Here is an 18,610-nt window from a genome sequence, read left to right as displayed (position 1 = left end):
GCTGTGACCGTGTTTTTTGATTTGGAGAAGGCCTACGACACCTGCTGGAGAAGTGGAATCCTCTGTACTCTTTACATGTGGGGCTTCCATGTGTTTTCTTCAGGCATTTTTACAAGACCAATTTTTCAAGGTGTGTGTGGATTCTGCCTTGTCAGACACCTTCAGCCAGGAAAATGGTGTACCTAATGGTCCTGCCCTGAGTGTTGTCATATTTGCTATCGCCATGAACCCTATAATGGGCTGTCTCCCATCGGGCATCTCAGACTCTGTTTGTCGACGATTTTGCCATCTATTTCAGTTCCCCATGGACCTGTCTCACTAACCGCCTTCCCACCCCCCACCCCCAGTCCCCTGCGGGTCTGGGGGTACGAATGGGCCCGAGATATTCCTGCCTGTCATAAGAGGTGACCAAAAGGAGTCTCACACGTTTCGGCCTTTACATGATGGTCCTCTGTAGGATTTGAGCTCCATTTTCAAAATTTTCCTGAAGAGCAAGCCAATTGGGGAAGGGCGCGTTACATGGTGCATTGTGTCCATCACGCGCTGAGACCTTTTGCATCCTTCATCGACGTGGATCTGCACTTCTGCTCATTCTCCAACTGTTGGGTGAGGTCACCCTCTTGGCTGCATATTTTTCCATCAACTGTGCAGTATTGTTATCTTTGCTGCCTATGATAATGGACTTGTTTACTTGGTTGCACCTGATATCCAGCATGTTAGCCAGTCCATTGTGGTGGAGCCGCCATGTATCCTGTTGGTTGTAGCCCCCTGACCACACAGGGATCGCTCTCCTGATGCCTCCCCATGTATGCCAAGGAGTACATGCCCATCCCCCTGGGGTATCGAGACTCCTGGCAATAGCCATCCTGCCAGGTGGCTTTTGAAGCGGCTGGGTGGTGCCTGTGGGGAGGGCCGTTGGTCAGAATGGGTGGCAACAGGGTGGATGACAGGCCATGAAGCATAGTCTATCATCTCTTGCTGGTGGTGGACCACCAACAGTCTCTAAGCGGTAGAGATCTACCTTCAATGCTAAGAAATAAGACTCCAGACCATTCCCCTGCCTGGCCACACCATGGGAGGAACGCCAGGCTAAGGATGGCAGCGAAGCTTATTCGGCCCGGCACCTCATATGTTAGAGAGTTGATGCGGAATCATTCATGTCCATGAAGCCTCAGTTTTTTGTGGAGCATTTAGAGGACAAGTTTGGTGAGGTGAAGGGCTTGTCCAAAATGTGGTCAAGGTCAGTCGTGATAAAAATGGCATTCTCTGCCCAGTCATGGGCATTACTCGCTTGTGACAAGCTGGGGATGTTTCTGTTACCATCACACCCCATAAGAGCTTAAATATGGTCCAGAGTACCGTACCAGAGGAGGTCAAGGTGATGGTCTACTGCTCTGATGTGAAGCTATATATCCCTCCCCTGATGCGGTGCTTTAAGTGCTGGAAGTTCGGCCATGTTTTTCCCACTGTACTTTCGGTGTCACCTGTCGGGATTGTGGATGTCCTTCACGTCCCAATACTCCATGGGCCCCAGCTCCCATCTGTGTCAACTGTGGAGAGCACCATTCGCCTTGCTCGCTGCTACGTCAACGGCTCTACCATCTTCTGTTCTGCCGCATAGAGTTGGCTCTGATCTGCCAGACTCCATGTGCCCCCTTGATGGTGGGGGGGCACTTCCCTTCCTGTTGCTCCTTCACCATGTACTTTGGGAGCAACACCCCTCTCTTCCCCTGGATCCATCAGGGACGTCAGTCCCCACTTTCCAGCCTGAGAAGGGTTTGTTTTATTTGGCTCCTCTCACTGGGAAGGGGTCCCTTGGGTCACTCCCTTCCCAGGTTCCTACCAGTGGTAAAGCTGACACCCGCCGGTGGTTGAAGTAACCACAGGTAGCTGGTCATGTGGCTGCACAGTCCTTTTCAGTCCCCAAGACTGAATCAGTGAAGCCCTCCCAGCCGGACAAACCTAAGGAGCAGCGAGAAAAAAAGAAAAAGACCCCCTAGAACCAAGGCACTGTGGTAGCACCCACACCACTGCTACCTACAAGCTCTGCTGATGAAGTGATGGTTCTTGTGTCCTCTGAGGACCTAGATCTTGTTGGGCCCTCACACACAATGGATGTTGAGCGCACAGGTACTTATCCGGTGGCAGCAGGTGACCATGAGGCATAGACTGCTTCATTGAGTGTATCATGCCGTCCCAGTCTCATGATCATGTCAGCCTCCAATGGAATTGCAGCGGTTTTTTCCACTACCTGGCTGAGCTACAGCAACAGTTAAGCTTTACACCTGCTTTCTGCATTGCCTTCCAGGAAACCTGGTTCCCGGCAATGCAGACCCTTGTCCTTCGTGGCTACAGGTTATATCACAAGAACCATAGTGAATATAATAGCACGTCAGGTGGAGTTTGCATCTATGTCCTAAACTCAGTATGTGGTGAACCTGTGCCCCTTCAAACCCTCCTAAAGCAGTGGCTGTCAGGATATGGATGACGCAGGAAATAACTATCTGTAACGTATATCTCCCTCCCGGTGGTGCAGTACCCCTTATAGTATTGGCTGCACTGATTGATCAACTTCGTAAACCTTTCGTACTTTTGGGAGATGGTAACACCCATAACCCCTTGTGGGGTGGCACTGTGCTTACTGGCAGAGGCAGAGTTGTCGAAAATTTACCGTCCCATCTCGACCTCTGCCTCTTAAATGCAGGTGCCCCTAAGCATTTCAGTGTGGCACATAGCACACATTTGTCCATTGATCTCTTGGTCTGCAGTCCTGACGTTCTCCCATCTATCCACAGGAGAGCTCATGACGACCTATGTGGAAGTGACAATTTCCCCATTTTCCTGTCGCTACCCTGGCGTCAGGCTCATGGACACCTACCGAGATGGGCTTTAAACAAGGCAGACTGGGTAGTTTTCACCTCTGCTGTCATCACTGAATCTCCCCCACATGGTGCCATCGAAGTAGTGGTTGAGCAAATCACTACAACAATTGTTTCTGCGGCAGAAAACATGATCCATCGTTCTATAGGGTGTCCTCGGCTAAAGACACAGTCCCTTAGTGGTCACTGGAAGTCACTGGGGAATTGAAGAGCATCGGCGAGCTCTACAGCACCCTTCCCTGTAGCACCTCATAGCATTTAAACGGCTCTGTGCCCGCATTCGCCAACTTATCAAACGACGGAAGCAGGAGTGTTGGGAGAGAGATGCCTCAACCATTGGGTGCCGTACATCACCTTCCCAAGCCTGGGCAAAGATCAAATGTGTTTTCAGATTCCAGGCCGCAACAGGTGTTCCCGGTGTTAACATAAATGTCGTGTTATCTACTGAGGCAAATGTGATTGCCAAGCACTTTGCTGACCACTATGCTCGAGCCTCTGTGTCGGAGAATTACTTCACAGCCTTTCGCAGTCTCAAACGGTGGCTGGAAGGGAAATTCTCTCATTCACTACATGTCACAGTGAATCACGTAATGCCCCATTTAGAGAGTGGGAGCTCCTTAGTGCCCTGGCACATTTCCCCGCATGGCTCCTGGGTCAGATCGGATCCACAGTCAGATGATTGAACATCTCTCATCCGACTACAAGCAACATCTCCTCGTCATCTTCAACCTGATATGGTGTGATGGCGTCTTTCCATTGCAATGGCGGGAGTGCACCATCATTCCGGTGCTCAAACCCGATAAGAACCCGCTTGATGTGGATAGCTGTTGGCCCATCAGCCTCACCAACGTTCTTTGTAACCTGCTGGAACGTATGGTGTGTTGGCGGTTGGGTTGGGTCCTGGAGTCACATGGCCTACTGGCTCCATGTCAGGGTGGCTTCCAGCAGGGTCCCTTTACCACTGATAATCTTGCGGCTCTAGAGTCTGCCATCCAAACAGCCTTTTGCAGAGGCCAACACCTGGTTTTAGTCTCTTTTAACTTACATAAAGCATACGACACAACCTGGCGACACCATATTCTTACCACATTGTATGAGTGTGGTCTCCGGGTCCCACACCCAATTTTTATCCCCAACTTCCTTTCGCTCCATACTTTCCATGCAAGTTGGTGCCTTCCATGGTATTCAGGAGAATGGCGTTCCGCCAGGCTCCATATTGAGTGTGTCTCTATTTTTAGTGGCTATTAACAGTCTAGCAGCAGCTGTAGGGCCATCGGTCTCATGTTCTCTGTATGCAGATGGCTTGTGCATTTCGTATTGCTCCTCCAGTACTGGTGTTGCTGAGCAGTGCTTACAGGGAACCATTCACAAGGTGCAGTCATGGGCTCTAGCCCTCATCTTCCACTTTCCAGCCACGAATGTCATCTGTCATGCACTTCAGTCAGCACCGTACTGTTCATTCGGAACCAGAACTTTACGTTAATGATGATCCACTCACTCTAGTGGAGACATACCGATTCTTAGGACTGGTTTTCGATGCCCGATTGACTTGGCTTCCTCACCTTCGTCAGCTTAAGCAGAAGTGCTGGCAGCACTTCAGTACCCTCTACTGCCTGAGCAACACCAACTGGGGTGCATATCGCTCTACACTGCTGCAGTTGTACAGAGCCCACTTTGACTATGGGGTCTGGTTTATGGTTTGTCTGCGCCCTCCCTCAGTGTTGGGTTTACTCGACCCAGTGCACCACTGTGGCGTTCGCCTAGTGACAGGAGCTTTTAGGATGGGTCCAGTAACCAGCATCCTTGTGGAGGCCGGAGTCCCTTCATTGCAGGTTAGGCATGCACAACTGCTGGCCAGTTCGTAGTTCTCCTACGCATTCGAATTACCGTCTCATTTTCCCACCCACAGCAGTTCATCTCCCGCATCGGCGGCCCAGGTAAGGGCTTCCAATTGCAGATCGTGTCCGACCCCTCCTTTTGGAACTGGATTCCTTGCCTTTACCACCTATACTTGATGTCAATTCACGTACACCTCCATGGTGTACACCTAGGCCACAGCTTCGCCTCGACCTTTCACGTGGCCCTAAAGATCCGGTTAACTGTGCGGCTCTCCGCTGCCATTTCCTCTTGATTCTTGACATGTACCAAGGCCATGAACTGGTTTACACCGATGGCTCAATGGCTGATGATCATGTCGGCTTCGCGTATGTCCATGGAGGACATACTGCCCGATGGCTGCAGTGTTTTCACTGCCGAGCTGGTGGCTATATCTCGTGCTCTTGAGCACATCCGTTCATGCCCTGGGGAGTCGTTTCTTCTGTGTACTGACTCCTTGAGCAGCCTACAAGCTATCAACCAGTACTACCCTGTCATCCTTTGGTAGTGACCACCCAGGAGTCCATCTATGCCTTGGAACAGTCTAGTTGTTCAGTGGTTTTTGTCTGCACCTCAGGTGACGTCGGAATCCCAGGCAATGAACTTGCAAAGTTTTGCAGCTTTGGGAGATGAAATGGCATAACCTCAGCACACGCAACAAACTGCGTGCCATTAAGGAGACTACAAATGTGTGGCAGTCCTGAATGTTGGCCTCTTGCAGAGACTCTGTGGTTCTCTGCTGGTTCCACATTGGCTGCACTTTTGTGACACAAGACTACCTCCTGTGCCGTGATGACCCACCTCAGTGTCGGTGTGGTGCCCGGCTGACAGTGGCCCTTAGCTTGGTGAGCTGTCCTTTGGCTGCCCTGCGACGGACTCTTCAGTTACTGAACTCGTTGCCATCAATTTTAGCTGACAACGTCTCATCGGCTAATTAAGTTTTAAGTTTTATACGTGATGATGGGCTTTATCATTCTGTGTAAGTTTTAACGTATGTCCTTTGTCCCTTTGTGTTCTCCACTGTAATGCTTTTAGGGTGGATGTTTTAATGTGTCAGAGATTCCGGCTTTCCCTTTTGATTCTTGTGGTCAGCCAGTCATGGTCATTTGCTCTCTTGTTTTTACCCCTTCTACCTGTTTCTTGCTTCTCTCTGTGGTTTTCTTTTCCTGGTTGTCCTCGTGTCGTTCTTCTGGTTCTTTTCATTCTCCTATTATTCTGCTGTATGTCTCCTTTCTTTTCTTCTTTCACTTGTGTAATTATTTTACCGGGAACAAGGGACTGATGCCCTCACAGTTTGTTCCCTTCCCCTCTCTCTTTTAAACCAACCAACCAACCAACCAACCAACCAACCAACCAACCAACAAACCCCACCTTTTAAACCAACCACTGAGCGGCATCTTGATAGTCTTTACTCATGAAGCATTGGCAATGGCTTTTGCTTTTCCCATGACAAAACCGTCTGTATAAATTTCTGGTGGCACAAATGGGTTTTCCCACCATCTGTACATCTTGGCCTGTTGCCCTTCCATTTGTTGACACTATGAAATTTCTGGGGCTCATGCTCGATAGGAAACACTCTTGGTCCTCTTGGTTGTCTTACCTGGCAGCCCGCTATACGCGGTCCCGCAATCACCTACGTGTCCTCAATGGTACTTCCTGGGGTGCCGATCGAACCTTTGTCTGTACTGATCCTTTGTCTGTTCGAAACTAGACTATGGGTGCTTTGTTTATGCATCTGCACACCCATCCCTCTTACACAGTCTCAACACTATCCACCATCATGGCATCCATTCGGCCACGGGTGCCTTTTACACCAGCCTGGTTGAGAGTCTGTATGCTGAAGCTGCTGCACTCCCACTGTCCTACCGGCGTGACTTTCTCCTCAGCAGGTATGCACGCTGTTTGTCTGCCACGCGTGGCCACCCCTCCTATGCCTCAGTCTTTGATGATTCCGTTGATCGTCAGTATGGGGCTCATCCCTCTTCTCTATTACCTTGTGGAGTCAAGTTTTCGCCACTTGCTACGGCGGCTTAACTTCACACTACCTGCAACTTCCCCACTGGGTGTGAAACCAGTCACCACCTTGGCTTCATGAAGTGGCCCATGTTAACCTTGGCCTTCATTCACTTCCTAAGGACACTACTCCAGCCTCAGTCTATCGCCTCCAGTTTCACAACCTTTGCATCCTTTGCATGGAACTTCGCGATAGTATCTTTGTATACACTGATGGCTCTCATACAGACGGTAGTGTCAGGTGTGCCTTTGTCATTGGCACCTGTGTCTTTCGATATCAGCTTCTGGCACACTCCTCAGTATTTACAGCTGAATTCTTCACCTTGTATCAGGCCACGTATTACCTCCAGCGACACAGCCTTTCCAATTTTGTCCTCTGCTCAGACTCCCTCACTGCACTCCAAAGTCTATGTGCGCTGTACACTGCTCATCCCTTAGTGCAGTGGGTCCAGGAAAACTGTCACTTGCTCACTCTGGGTGGAGCCAGTGTCACGATTCTGTGGGTCCCTGGTCATGTCTGTCTGCCAAGAGACAAGGCTGCTGATGCTGCTGCCAAGGCTGCACTCCTCATACCTCAGCCTGCAAGTACATATATTCCCTCTGATGATCTCTGCGTTGCCTTCTGTCAGGAGGTGGTGTCCCTTTGGCATCACCAATGATCCTCACTTCACGGGAATGAGCTTCGGCTTATTAAGCCTCTCCCAGCGCCTTGGACAACCTCCTCACGGCCCTCCCACAGGGTTGAGATTATTTTAACTTGACTGCGTATTAGGCGCTGCCTTTTTAGCCATCATCATTTGCTAAGGGGTACTACCACACCACTTTGTACACATTGCGCCCAAATTTTAACTGTCCACCACTTCTTGCTGAAATGTCCTTTTTTTTAACAACTTACGTTCCAGCTTGGATTTGCTGTCTGATTTATCAGCCGTTTTAGCGAATCACATGCGGGCTGTTGATTGCGTTTTACTTTTTATCCACCAAAGCAATATTGCGAAGGCCATTTAATTTTTAGTTTTGGACCTCCATTTTTGTATTGCATTTTTTTCTTAGCCCTTTTCCCACGTGCCTGTTTTTAGCTGTCTCGTATTCTGTCCATTGGGACTGACATGTAGTTGTCTGACTCCCCTCTGTGTTCATGTTCTATAGTTTTGACTTGGGTGACCCCAGTTGTTTTTTTTGTGCCCTAAGGCAAAACAAAACAAAAGATGATAAAAGATTAACAATTCATACAAAAATAACTAGACAGTTCCTTGTAATTTTGGTAGAATCCCATAACCCAATGCCTTTTCAATAGAGACTTACTGGAATGGAAACTTGGCAAAGGATTTTCTCCCTCTTCTTCATCTGAGAAATCTGAAAATAATCCTCAACGAATAGTGCACCACCTTTTTGTTCCTATCCCCATTCAGTGTGAAGTGGTGATCTTCACCTTTATTGCCTTTTGATGTGTCGACGATAGAATATATATATTTATTATCCATTAGCCTTAATGAGTAGTCTCAAGGCATTCATAAAGTAATGACTATCATGTGTTCGTAACCTTGTTATTCACAGATACACAGGCACCAAAATTATTATTTCAAATAATAACTGACTCAATAAAACTTTTTCTAACTTTGATGCTCTGAACACACTGATGATTTGCAGAGCACTGCGAACTGTTCATCAAAGTTAATATCACTAGTGAATTAAAAGATATTTGTGGTAAGAGGATTCACTCTCTCACTCTGTACAGTATAGGAATGGAAAGATGATATGCTATTTGCTGTACTTTTTCACATGTCCAATATAACTGAGATGTAAAAAGAAAATCCTTCGGAAGTTTGAATCCCAGCTGCTCATTATTAAAAATAAACAAGGTTATAGGATTCCTCTGAAATTTGAAGAGAATTTGTGATTTATTTTTGTCTGAATTGTTAACCATTTCTTATTTGAAGAAGCATCCTCAATTATGATGAACAGCTACATTTCTCATGTTGACAGGTTTAATTTTGGTTTTGTTGCCAAAACACACTATAAATTACAGAAACTCATCTTGCAATAGCTATTGTGACAGAATCTCAAAACAGAGTGTCTTATTAAACAAGCAACAGGCAACCAGAGAGGTAAATACCTTACGGAAAACCTCATTGTGTCAATTTGCTGTAACAAAAGAGCAGAAATTTCACATATATTTTCATACTAGCAAATTCTCTTTTCACTAGCTATCAGTGCCTTTTAAAAATTACGGTACTGGATTGAAAAGAATTAAATAAAAACATTAGGTTTCGCTGTATAAGTCTAGATAAGAAACTTCTGTAGGTTAACCATATGACAAAACATTCTTCTCGTTGTGTGCTATCAGTTGCCAAAATCTTGTTTCATTATCTTGAAAACAGATTAGGAAATCTGAAGTACATTATTAATATTTCATTCTTGTGCATGACCTGTTGTAAGTGAACATCCTATATTAACTCAATTTTCTCGAGGTTGGAGGCAGACATCCTCCCAAATCTAAAGAAAAATTCAATATCTTAGCTAAATTTTATTCGCAACAAAATAAACTGTAATATGCACCAAACACAAAATCATAGGGACCTATAATTTTCATCGCAAACTTTTTTGTACTTTGCAAAGTGTCTTACTTAAATGGGAATATCTTAATAAGAAAGACCATGAAGCTGACATATAAAGCTGTTTGTACCACAAAAATCAAACTTTGTTGATGAATAGTTTCCGTAAAATCATGTGAGACGGGCTACAGAGCTTGCATGACATTCTACCCATAGTGGCACTGCTCCATCTTGACTAGCAAGCTAACCAGCATTCTCTGTGCACACCTACAGGTGCATATAGTGGCACTGGGCAGCATGGTGACTTGACTTGCAGACTACCGGCTTTCTTTATGTTCTTACACTAATTGGGAAATCCTACCTGTACCTCAGCTGACGGTGATCTATTTATCTGAGAAACATGAGACTCTCAACAAAATCTATTGCATCAGCTTCTATACTTATCGACAATAAAATTGAGAGTCATGTGTCTCCAGAAAAATGTAATTCCGTCAGATCTTATTACTTTTTTCTCTCTTCGCCCAAAAATTTCTCTACCCTGATCAGTTGTGCTGATATCGTTCCCACTAATTGTCTTCATATCTCGGAAGGCAAATGTCTTACATTCTCATCCTCAAATGGTTTTCCTAAACACCAGTCCTTACCCAATCTCTTCTCCAAAAATTCTGTTCATGTTTCACCAGTCTCCTTATAATCTTCATTATACAGCCCATATATAAAGCTATCCTGTGTGCATTTTGACCAGTACTTTGCCAAGTATTTCCCAGTTGATATGCACCTCCAGTCTAATGATTAAAAACATAAGAGATCTTTTCAGCATTGGTCATTACTGATAGTAATGGATCCTTAAAACTACTAATAAACCCAGTAGTGGACATCTCCTTTAGGTTGAAATGTGTTTAATTGCATGCCCTGTAGAAAACATGCATGTCTTTGTTCATCATTGCTTACGTCACCACTACACACCAAAAACGAGCTGAAACCTTTGGTCGGCTTCAGAGCATGCCATTCAGCTTGCATTTCGGTCTCACTATTTGGGACTTGGGTTCAGCTTGCATTTAAGGTCATGCAATGATTGCTATTTATTTCTAGGTTCATAATCTGACTCATCCGTCGTGTTGCATGGGCACTTCCTGCACCTTCAAATCAAAACTTGTGATCTTAGGGCCCTGCTCCACTCGGGGACTTTCTTTAAAAATGTCCTTAATTCATTAGACAACAAATTGGAGGCAACTGGCATATTCTGTGACCTGTCAAAGGCTTTTGACTATGTGAGTCACAGCATTCTTTTAAGTAAATTAAAATATTATGGCATCACTGGTAGTGCTAGAAAGTGGTTTCAGTCATATCTTACTAATAGAAAACAAAGGGTGTCATTACGTAACACTTCAGCAGTAGACAATCAGACATCATCTGACTGGGAAGAAATTACATGTTGTGTTCCCCAAGGTTCCATACTAGGCCCACTGATTTTTCTTCTGTGTATTAATGACATGTCATCTGTTACATTACCAGATGCCAAGTTTGTCTTATTTACAAATGATACAAACATTGCAATAAATATTAAGTCAAATAGAAATTTAGAAAGGGCAGCTAATCAAATTTTTACAGACATTAATCAGTGGTTCATAGCCAGTTCACTGTCATTAAACTTTGTGAAGACTCACTATATGCAGCTCAGAACTTCCAAGAGATTTCCTCATAGTGTGTGTATAAAATATGACTACATGGAAATAGAATTTGAGAGTGTAAAATTCTTGGGAATACAACTTGATATTAAATTCAGTTGGGAGCGATATACTAACGAACTGCTAAAGCGCCTAAACAAGTCTGTGTCTGCAATGCGAATGATGTCAGACATAGGATATATATATATATATATATATATATATATATATAAACTGGCATATTTTGCTATTTTCACTCCATTATGTCATATGGTATTATATTTTGGGGTTACTCTACAAACCGAGAAAAAGTTTTTAGAGTACAGAAGCGTATAATAAGAGTGTAGCGTAGTGTAAATCCAAGAACATCATGTTGGAACCTATTCAAAGAACTGAGCATACTAACCACACCTTCTCACTATATTTATTCTTTAATAAAGTTTGTTGTAAATAATACATCTCTTTTTCAAACTAACTGCTTAGTACACAGCATCAATACTGGGAATAAGAACAATATACATAAAGATTTAAAATAACTTACTCTTGCCAAGAAAGGAGTCCAGTATTCAGCAACGCGTATTTTCAATAAGTTACCAGCAACCGTTAAGAGTTCAGTTTCAGACAAGGCATATTCCATCCATGAATTTCTCAACAAGTGCAGTAGACTATTTTAATGAAATTTATTATACTTTAATTTTTGACAATACTTTGTTGTAACAACCAAGTAACTACCTACTGTGTGAATGATGGATGTATGGAAAATAGATGTAAGTATTAAACTTGTAAATATTAGAAGTTTAATTTTAATTCATGTAAACAATTTTACTGTTTATTGACTGAGGATCATTAAAATTAATGTAACTCAAGTTTTTATAATTTCATTTTTGTAATGTGTTTATCTGACATGTTCCACACCCAGGAGGATCCCCTCTTTTGTGGGTCTATGGAATGAATAATTTAATCTAATCTACATTTGTGATATGTTCCTAAAGCTCCTGTCTTGTTTTATTTAATTCTGTAACTAGCTCAGTGTGTTCTTATTTGACTTTAATTTCAGTTTGGTCTTGTTTCACTTCACCAGCAGCACAATCTTGACTTTCTAGCATCTGTTGATGGAATTAATTAACTCCCTCTTTCTGATATTGATCAAGAACTTGTCTGTCTTCTTTGAACTGTCTAGCTATGCTACGCAGCAGTTTTTGGCTCTGTGTGTGTGTGTGTGTGTGTGTGTGTGTGTGTGTGTGTGTGTGTGTGTGTGTGTGTGTGTGTACACTTTTAAGATTTTGTCTGATTCTCACAGCAAAATCTTTTGTGAGATTAGCCTAATTTTTTTCAACTCTGTTAGCAAGAGTTGCCAAAGTAGTTTCATTGTACCTGAAAAATCTGCTGTCAGTGGATTTTCCACGCCCATCTTCCATTGTCCAGTTTTGGGTTACTGTGTGGAGGCACCTTGATCCACAACCTCTAGAAAAGTATTTGTATTCAGTTCTATTGGATTTCCCTGACCATCCATTTACTGACACTTCTTTTCCTGTATCTGCAGCTTCAAGTAAGTCTGCACTTGCTGTGGTGTCACCGCCAGGCACCACACTTGCTAGGTGGTAGCCTTTAAATCGGCCGCGGTCCATTAGTATACGTCAGACCCGCGTGTCGCCACTATCAGTGATCACAGACCGAGCACCACCACACGGCAGGTCTAGTCTAGAGACTCCCTAGCACTCACCCCAGTTGTACAGCCGACTTTGCTAGTGGTGGTTCACTGTCTACATACGCTCTCATTTGCAGAGACGACAGTTTAGCATAGCCTTCAGCTACGTCATTTGCTACGACCTAGTAAGGCGCCATATTCAGTTACTATAATTACTATCTTCAAGAATGTATTTTGAACAGATAATATTGTGTATCATGTACCGTAAAGAGTGACGTTCATCATTTATGGATTAAAGTTAAGTATCAAACTAATTACGTCCGCTTTCTGAATTCTCATTCCTTGTCATGTTCCAGACCTCACGTCAGTATAGTTCTTCCCTCCTCACACCAGCCTGCATGAGCTAAAACGCGTGCATTTCGGCCTCCACTCGTAACACGGTGTTGGCTCTTCTGCTAACACAAAACTTGCCATATTAGCCATATAGTCCTTGTCATCAATTTTAGGTTTGTTACTAAATGACATAAAGAAGATACTAAAGCAGCACTGTAAACTATCCAACACAATATACTTCTAGTATTTGCAGCACACTATTTATGCTGTTAATCACACTAAGGAGCAATGCAGTGCCATGCAATACTATGCCTTTCGTTCAGTTATGTGCGACAGCCCATGACAATGATCTGGCCGCTTTTGCAAAATACTGCAGATGTGATGCATCGTGATGCAATGGTTCTGTAACTCTTCTTTCTTGCATAATCCAAAAGTGATGAAATCCACTTTCCACGTACACGCAGTTACCATTCACAGCGTGTTCCTAATTCCCTTCTGTGGCTAGTTGTACTTATTCAGTGTCTACGATTTCTTCCTAGTGCAGTCTGATATGAAGTTCTCTTTGAAAATATGGCAATATATTCATTTAACAGAATGTTGATTAATGTCCCCTAATTTCTATTTTTATCCATAGTTTCTTTTCTGAAGAACAAAGTTCTTTCACACGGCGACACATACAGTTTCTTCAGCATAGAACAAAGTCCTTTAACTTTTTCTCTACGTTATCCGAAGATTGCATTAATTTGATTAACTCATGTGTTGATGTGTATGACCTCTCCCTGTACTTTCAACAGTTTTCTCTTGGCTGTCAGACTACTGAGAAAAGAGAGGTGACAATTTACATAGCGATACATAGATGGCAAATGAATTATATCGTGCATGAACCAAACTAAGAGGGCATGCTGAAATGTAATGACTGTGACTATTTTATGTGAAAACTCATAAACCTTTTTAAATAAACAAATGTTATTAATAGTATACATCTTTATTTTTCATGTCTACATATTTGTTTCCCAACATCCCCTGCACAACAAACACATTTCTCCCAACAAGAGACCAGCTTATTAATACCATCACTGTAGAATGTTCAACTTTGTTGGTAGAATTACAATCTCGCCTCTGTTTGCACCACTTTCTCAGTATCAAAGTAAAGCCCTCAAACATATTCTTCAATTTTTGGAAACGCATGAAAATCGATTGGGACCAAGTCGGGAGTGCATGGAGGATGATAGATGACAGTGAACCCAAAGCACCAGAATGTTACAGATGTTGCAGTGCTCATTTGTGCTCTCACATTGTCATGCTGAAGGAGAGGAAGCTCAAGGTGTGGATGAGCTTTTCGAATTTGAGATTAGACTACAGCATGCTGAGTCATGTGCACCAACATAGTTATGTTACACACAGCCGTATTACACGCTACTCTGGTGTCAGAGGGCTACTAATGTGTAGACATGAAGAATAAAGATGTAGAATGTCGATAACATATGTTTTATTTAAAAAGCTTTAAGGATTTTGGCATAAAAAATTCAAAGGCATAACTTCCCAGCACGCCTCAGTACACACTGTTTTCTGTGCTATTAGGAATCTGTATTCAACAATATTACTAGAATGATAAAAAGTCACGCAACTGAAACACAGTTCATTAATACTTCCAACAAGCAAATGTTCCCTAGTCTGTTTCATGCAGTCTCACAGCACTTATTCAGTGCAGCCACAACTAAAAAGTTTCAGCTTGAAGTTATGTTCAGAAAGATTTAATTGTCTCGGTAGCTTAGAGTTAACTACTTCTGGTTTTCAATAAAGATAAGTCACCTTGATAATATTCAAGCTTCCATGTGGCATAAATGGCAACCACTCATGTAAAAATGCGTGATCTCTCTTTCACTTATAACCTTCAATGCCTTAATTATTAGTTCACCAAACTTCTTCCTTGTGTACAGAAATACTGCCTGTTTTCACTATACTCCTCAAATTCGTAATCATGCAAACACTTCTTCACCGACACACTTTCTCTAACATAGGGGCTGCAGCCCAATTGTCACCATTGGGCACCCATACAACTATGAACTGCCTGTCTTGCATCTGCCCAAGTGCGTGCAATCGAATAGGGAATTCCCCATCTGTTGTGGTGAAACTGTTCCTTCTGGAAAATATCAAAAGACCAACAGTATAGTATTCATGAGATGGTGGTGAATGTGATTAGTAAAGGTATTGATAATAGTACCCTTACAGGTATTGGTAATAATTACTTATGTACAATGAATATAATTAATCAGGAGCCAGAAAGATGACATTGGGCTTTGAATAATGCAAAAACAGATGTTTGTTGTAATTCATGATTAGACATTAATGAATTTCCTGTCCACTTAGTGCTGGCTAGATATTCCCAGTTGTACATAGACTGAGTAAGAAATATGAGAACATTTTCAGTTTGAAGAAGTTAATGTAAGGATCTCCTGCTTAGGCCGCCTAGGATCCTATATATTGAGCCATTGATTTTGTAAGTCCCAGTGCCATGCAGTAACACAAGACAGCTTGCACTATCAAGTAAGAAAACAAGAAGTGATACGTGGAGAGGGATGTGTACCTGTTGCAACCAAAAATATTGATCTGTTGCAGAATAATGTTGACATTTTGCTCCTACGTAAATTCAGGATTTAAGCATGTCTGTGGTACATACACTCCTATTTAACAGTTGCTGTAAAGCTGTATCTGTATACAGGCCCAACAGTTGATTCTTTTATCATTACATTTGATCCAAAAGCTGTTGCTGAATATTGAAATCCACAGTTCGTAGCACTTTCCATACAGCCATGATCTTGTCTTCTGCGTGTAATGTCTTGTTATCACAAATGATGGCTTGGCTGAAGACATCTTGCAGATGTTTGTTAATGAATGAACCCTGCTACCACAAGACACTTGAATTAAATTTGATAATTGGGTTGAAGAATACAGGGGTGCACTAAGTCTACAATATATTATTCAGAATAATAAAATAAATGAAGATCAGTTGAAATATCTTCTTAGTGCCATTCTTATTGAACTACACCAGCTGCCACAATCTACCTTCCTTAGCACCTTTACAATTATCCCAAATGTTTGACAAACAGATATATTTGCACTTTTTTAATGTGCAACTCGCCTCACTCCCAACTCACTCACACATTAGTCTGTTGCTGTAAGTCACTCAGACCCATCCGCTCCCACTAGCCCATTTGCACTCATTGATTCGGTCCAGATCATCATCATCATCATCATCATCATCATCCTTGTGTCTCTCTGTCACGGTCCCCCTGTCTCTCAGCCAGTCTCCGTCATTCTGTCCTCCTAATACTGTCTCCTCACTGTGTTTCTTTTTTCTCACACACAGCCATTGCCACATTTACTCTTTCTGTACCATAACCACTGTCTTCTCTCAGCATAAACAAGTGTGAATATGTTCACACGCCAAATTTTTTGTGAAAATTTTAAGGTGCTGAGGAAGGAAGAATGAGGCTGCTGGTGCCTCTCTTTTCAGTTAGTTTTTTAAACAGGAGCATATTTGCCTTTTCTGTGTTTCAGTAGAAGCATTTTTCCACTGGTTCCCTTCTCTCTGCTACATCAAGGCATGTTGTTCTTGTGAAAAGAATTTTACCGGTCAGAAAATTTTGACAGTTTACTTATGTGAAATTGAAATGATGCGAAAACATTGGATTATATGTGCACAAACATTTTGCATGTGCTTCAGAACACAACCAACATGGGGTTCCCATAAACCTTCTCGTGTGCGCGCGTGTGCGACGCACACGCGCACGCACGCACACTCCCTCTCCCCCACCTCATAGTTGTTTGCTTAACTGCATTAAGTCTTGTGAGTCTAACTTATGTCCAGTAGACTAAATTTTTAAATTTTGGGATACCAACTGGCAATTTTATTTCTGAGGCACTCTCACCTTTTTGTGTATCAGGCACAAACTTCTCTGTGGGAATGCGCATTGTTGTCGATAAAAAGGAAAGAATTGTCATAAGGCAGAACAAAAGTCAAAGTTGATTCACTAGAGGAAAGGGTAGCTTATTTTTCCTACTAGTATTTTATTGGTGAATATTTCAGTTTTATTTTATCCATGCTGGATCTTGTTGAACTCTATGGCTGCTATTAAATTTAACATCATTGATGGAGACTGCAACCTCTCACACGTACTTTTCTAAAAGCTTTGCGTTATTGCTGTAACTGGTTTTGGGCTGTCATGCCAGTCTTCAGATATTGTTGGAAAAAAAAAAAAGTATAGCCATCTGAAGATAGGCACAACAACCTGAAACAAGCAGAACAATGAAATTTTCTCAAACAAGCAGAACAATGAAATTTTCTCTCTCCTATTCTGAAACTGCAGTTGAGTGTTGACAACAAATTTATGAGTGAATAAATGTACATCAAAGGTTTGATTAATGTTCCAAATTGTTTGAACAAATGCCAGCTAGATGTACATGTGTGAACTCTGCCCATAATTATAATAACTTTTCTTTTGTGCAATGATATATTTTTTTCAAAATAGTGTGTTACACCAGAATATTACCCCGCAGGATGTCAGTGAATGAAAATATGTAAAATACATTACTTGCCGATTTCTATAGCCCCAAAGGGTGTGTGTGTGTGTGTGTGTGTGTGTGTGTGTGTGTGTGATTTCTGTATACATTTACTTCAGTTATATGCCATGTACTAAAATTTATATTTTTATTTTTCAGGGTGACACTTCTGGTGATTATAAGAGAGCTTTGCTTGCTATTGTGGATTGATGAAAATTGTCTTTTTCTGTATGTAACCACAACTTTTTGTGATAAAATGAATCTCAGATTGTGAACTTGTACTAGTTTAGAAATGAAATTTGGGCTTCTGAATATGACAAAAAGAGTAATTGTTTATTATTATAAGATCTAAGGTGAGGGCTTGATCTTGATATGAAATGAGTGTAATATACAAACTTTATTTATTCAGAAAAATATATGTATACAATGAAACTGCACCAGACTTTCATTGTGTGTTTCATTTGTCTCCTTTATTTAGCAGAGTTTAATTTATACATAATCGCAGAAACTGAAAAGCTAAACTACATTAACTGCATGGACTTGAAAGACTTTTAGTACCTGGAAGTACTGCACGATTGCTTCAGGGTTTGAGGTACCACTTATTATTCGGCAAGGCAAATTGGTTATCTGGCTGTTGTGGAAACTAACTTGGCCACATGACATGGTACAGTCATGTTCAAGTTCAAAGTAGTGTTAATTGGTACTTCAGTGTAAGCACGAAAAATGGTTGTGTAAAATATATTCATGGGAAACTACAACTTGATGTTTAACATTACTAATTATATCGAAAATGCCAACAAGAAAGGTGTGATAGTGCCAACAGAGAAGGCGTTGGCAGGTGCAAAAAATGTTGACAAGCAAAATTTAAGTCTGTCGTTGGTTTGCAAATTACAGTAAGGCATGGTGCAAAGAGAGGCATCATTTGCATATCTGCCCCCCAAGAAGAATAATTATAATGCTCACAATAAACTTTCAATTATTGATGTACATAGATGTGTTATTAGACATTAAATTCTGTGCAAAGAAACTTGGAGAAAAAAACTGTTCCATCAATGTGACTTGATTTTTTTAAAAGGT

General features: G+C 42.2%; 1 protein-coding gene across 4 annotated transcripts in view; it reads left to right on the top strand.

The window, feature by feature from the left end:
• Window positions 1–17,965, top strand: part of LOC124721451 (annexin B9-like) — a 97,845-nt gene extending 79,880 nt beyond the window's left edge. For all 4 annotated transcript variants that reach the window (XM_047246434.1, XM_047246433.1, XM_047246432.1 and 1 more), the window contains one exon: window positions 17,693–17,965. In XM_047246434.1, coding sequence (XP_047102390.1) covers window positions 17,693–17,743 — 51 coding nt within the window. In that variant the 3' untranslated portion in view covers window positions 17,744–17,965. The remainder of the gene's footprint in view (window positions 1–17,692) is intronic.
• The last annotated feature ends 645 nt before the right edge of the window (window positions 17,966–18,610 follow it).

This window comes from Schistocerca piceifrons, chromosome X (assembly GCF_021461385.2).
Source record: "Schistocerca piceifrons isolate TAMUIC-IGC-003096 chromosome X, iqSchPice1.1, whole genome shotgun sequence".
Lineage (NCBI taxonomy): Eukaryota > Metazoa > Arthropoda > Insecta > Orthoptera > Acrididae > Schistocerca > Schistocerca piceifrons.
The sequence above is the reverse complement of the archived record's forward strand: the minus strand, read 5'-3'. Positions and strand labels throughout refer to the sequence as shown.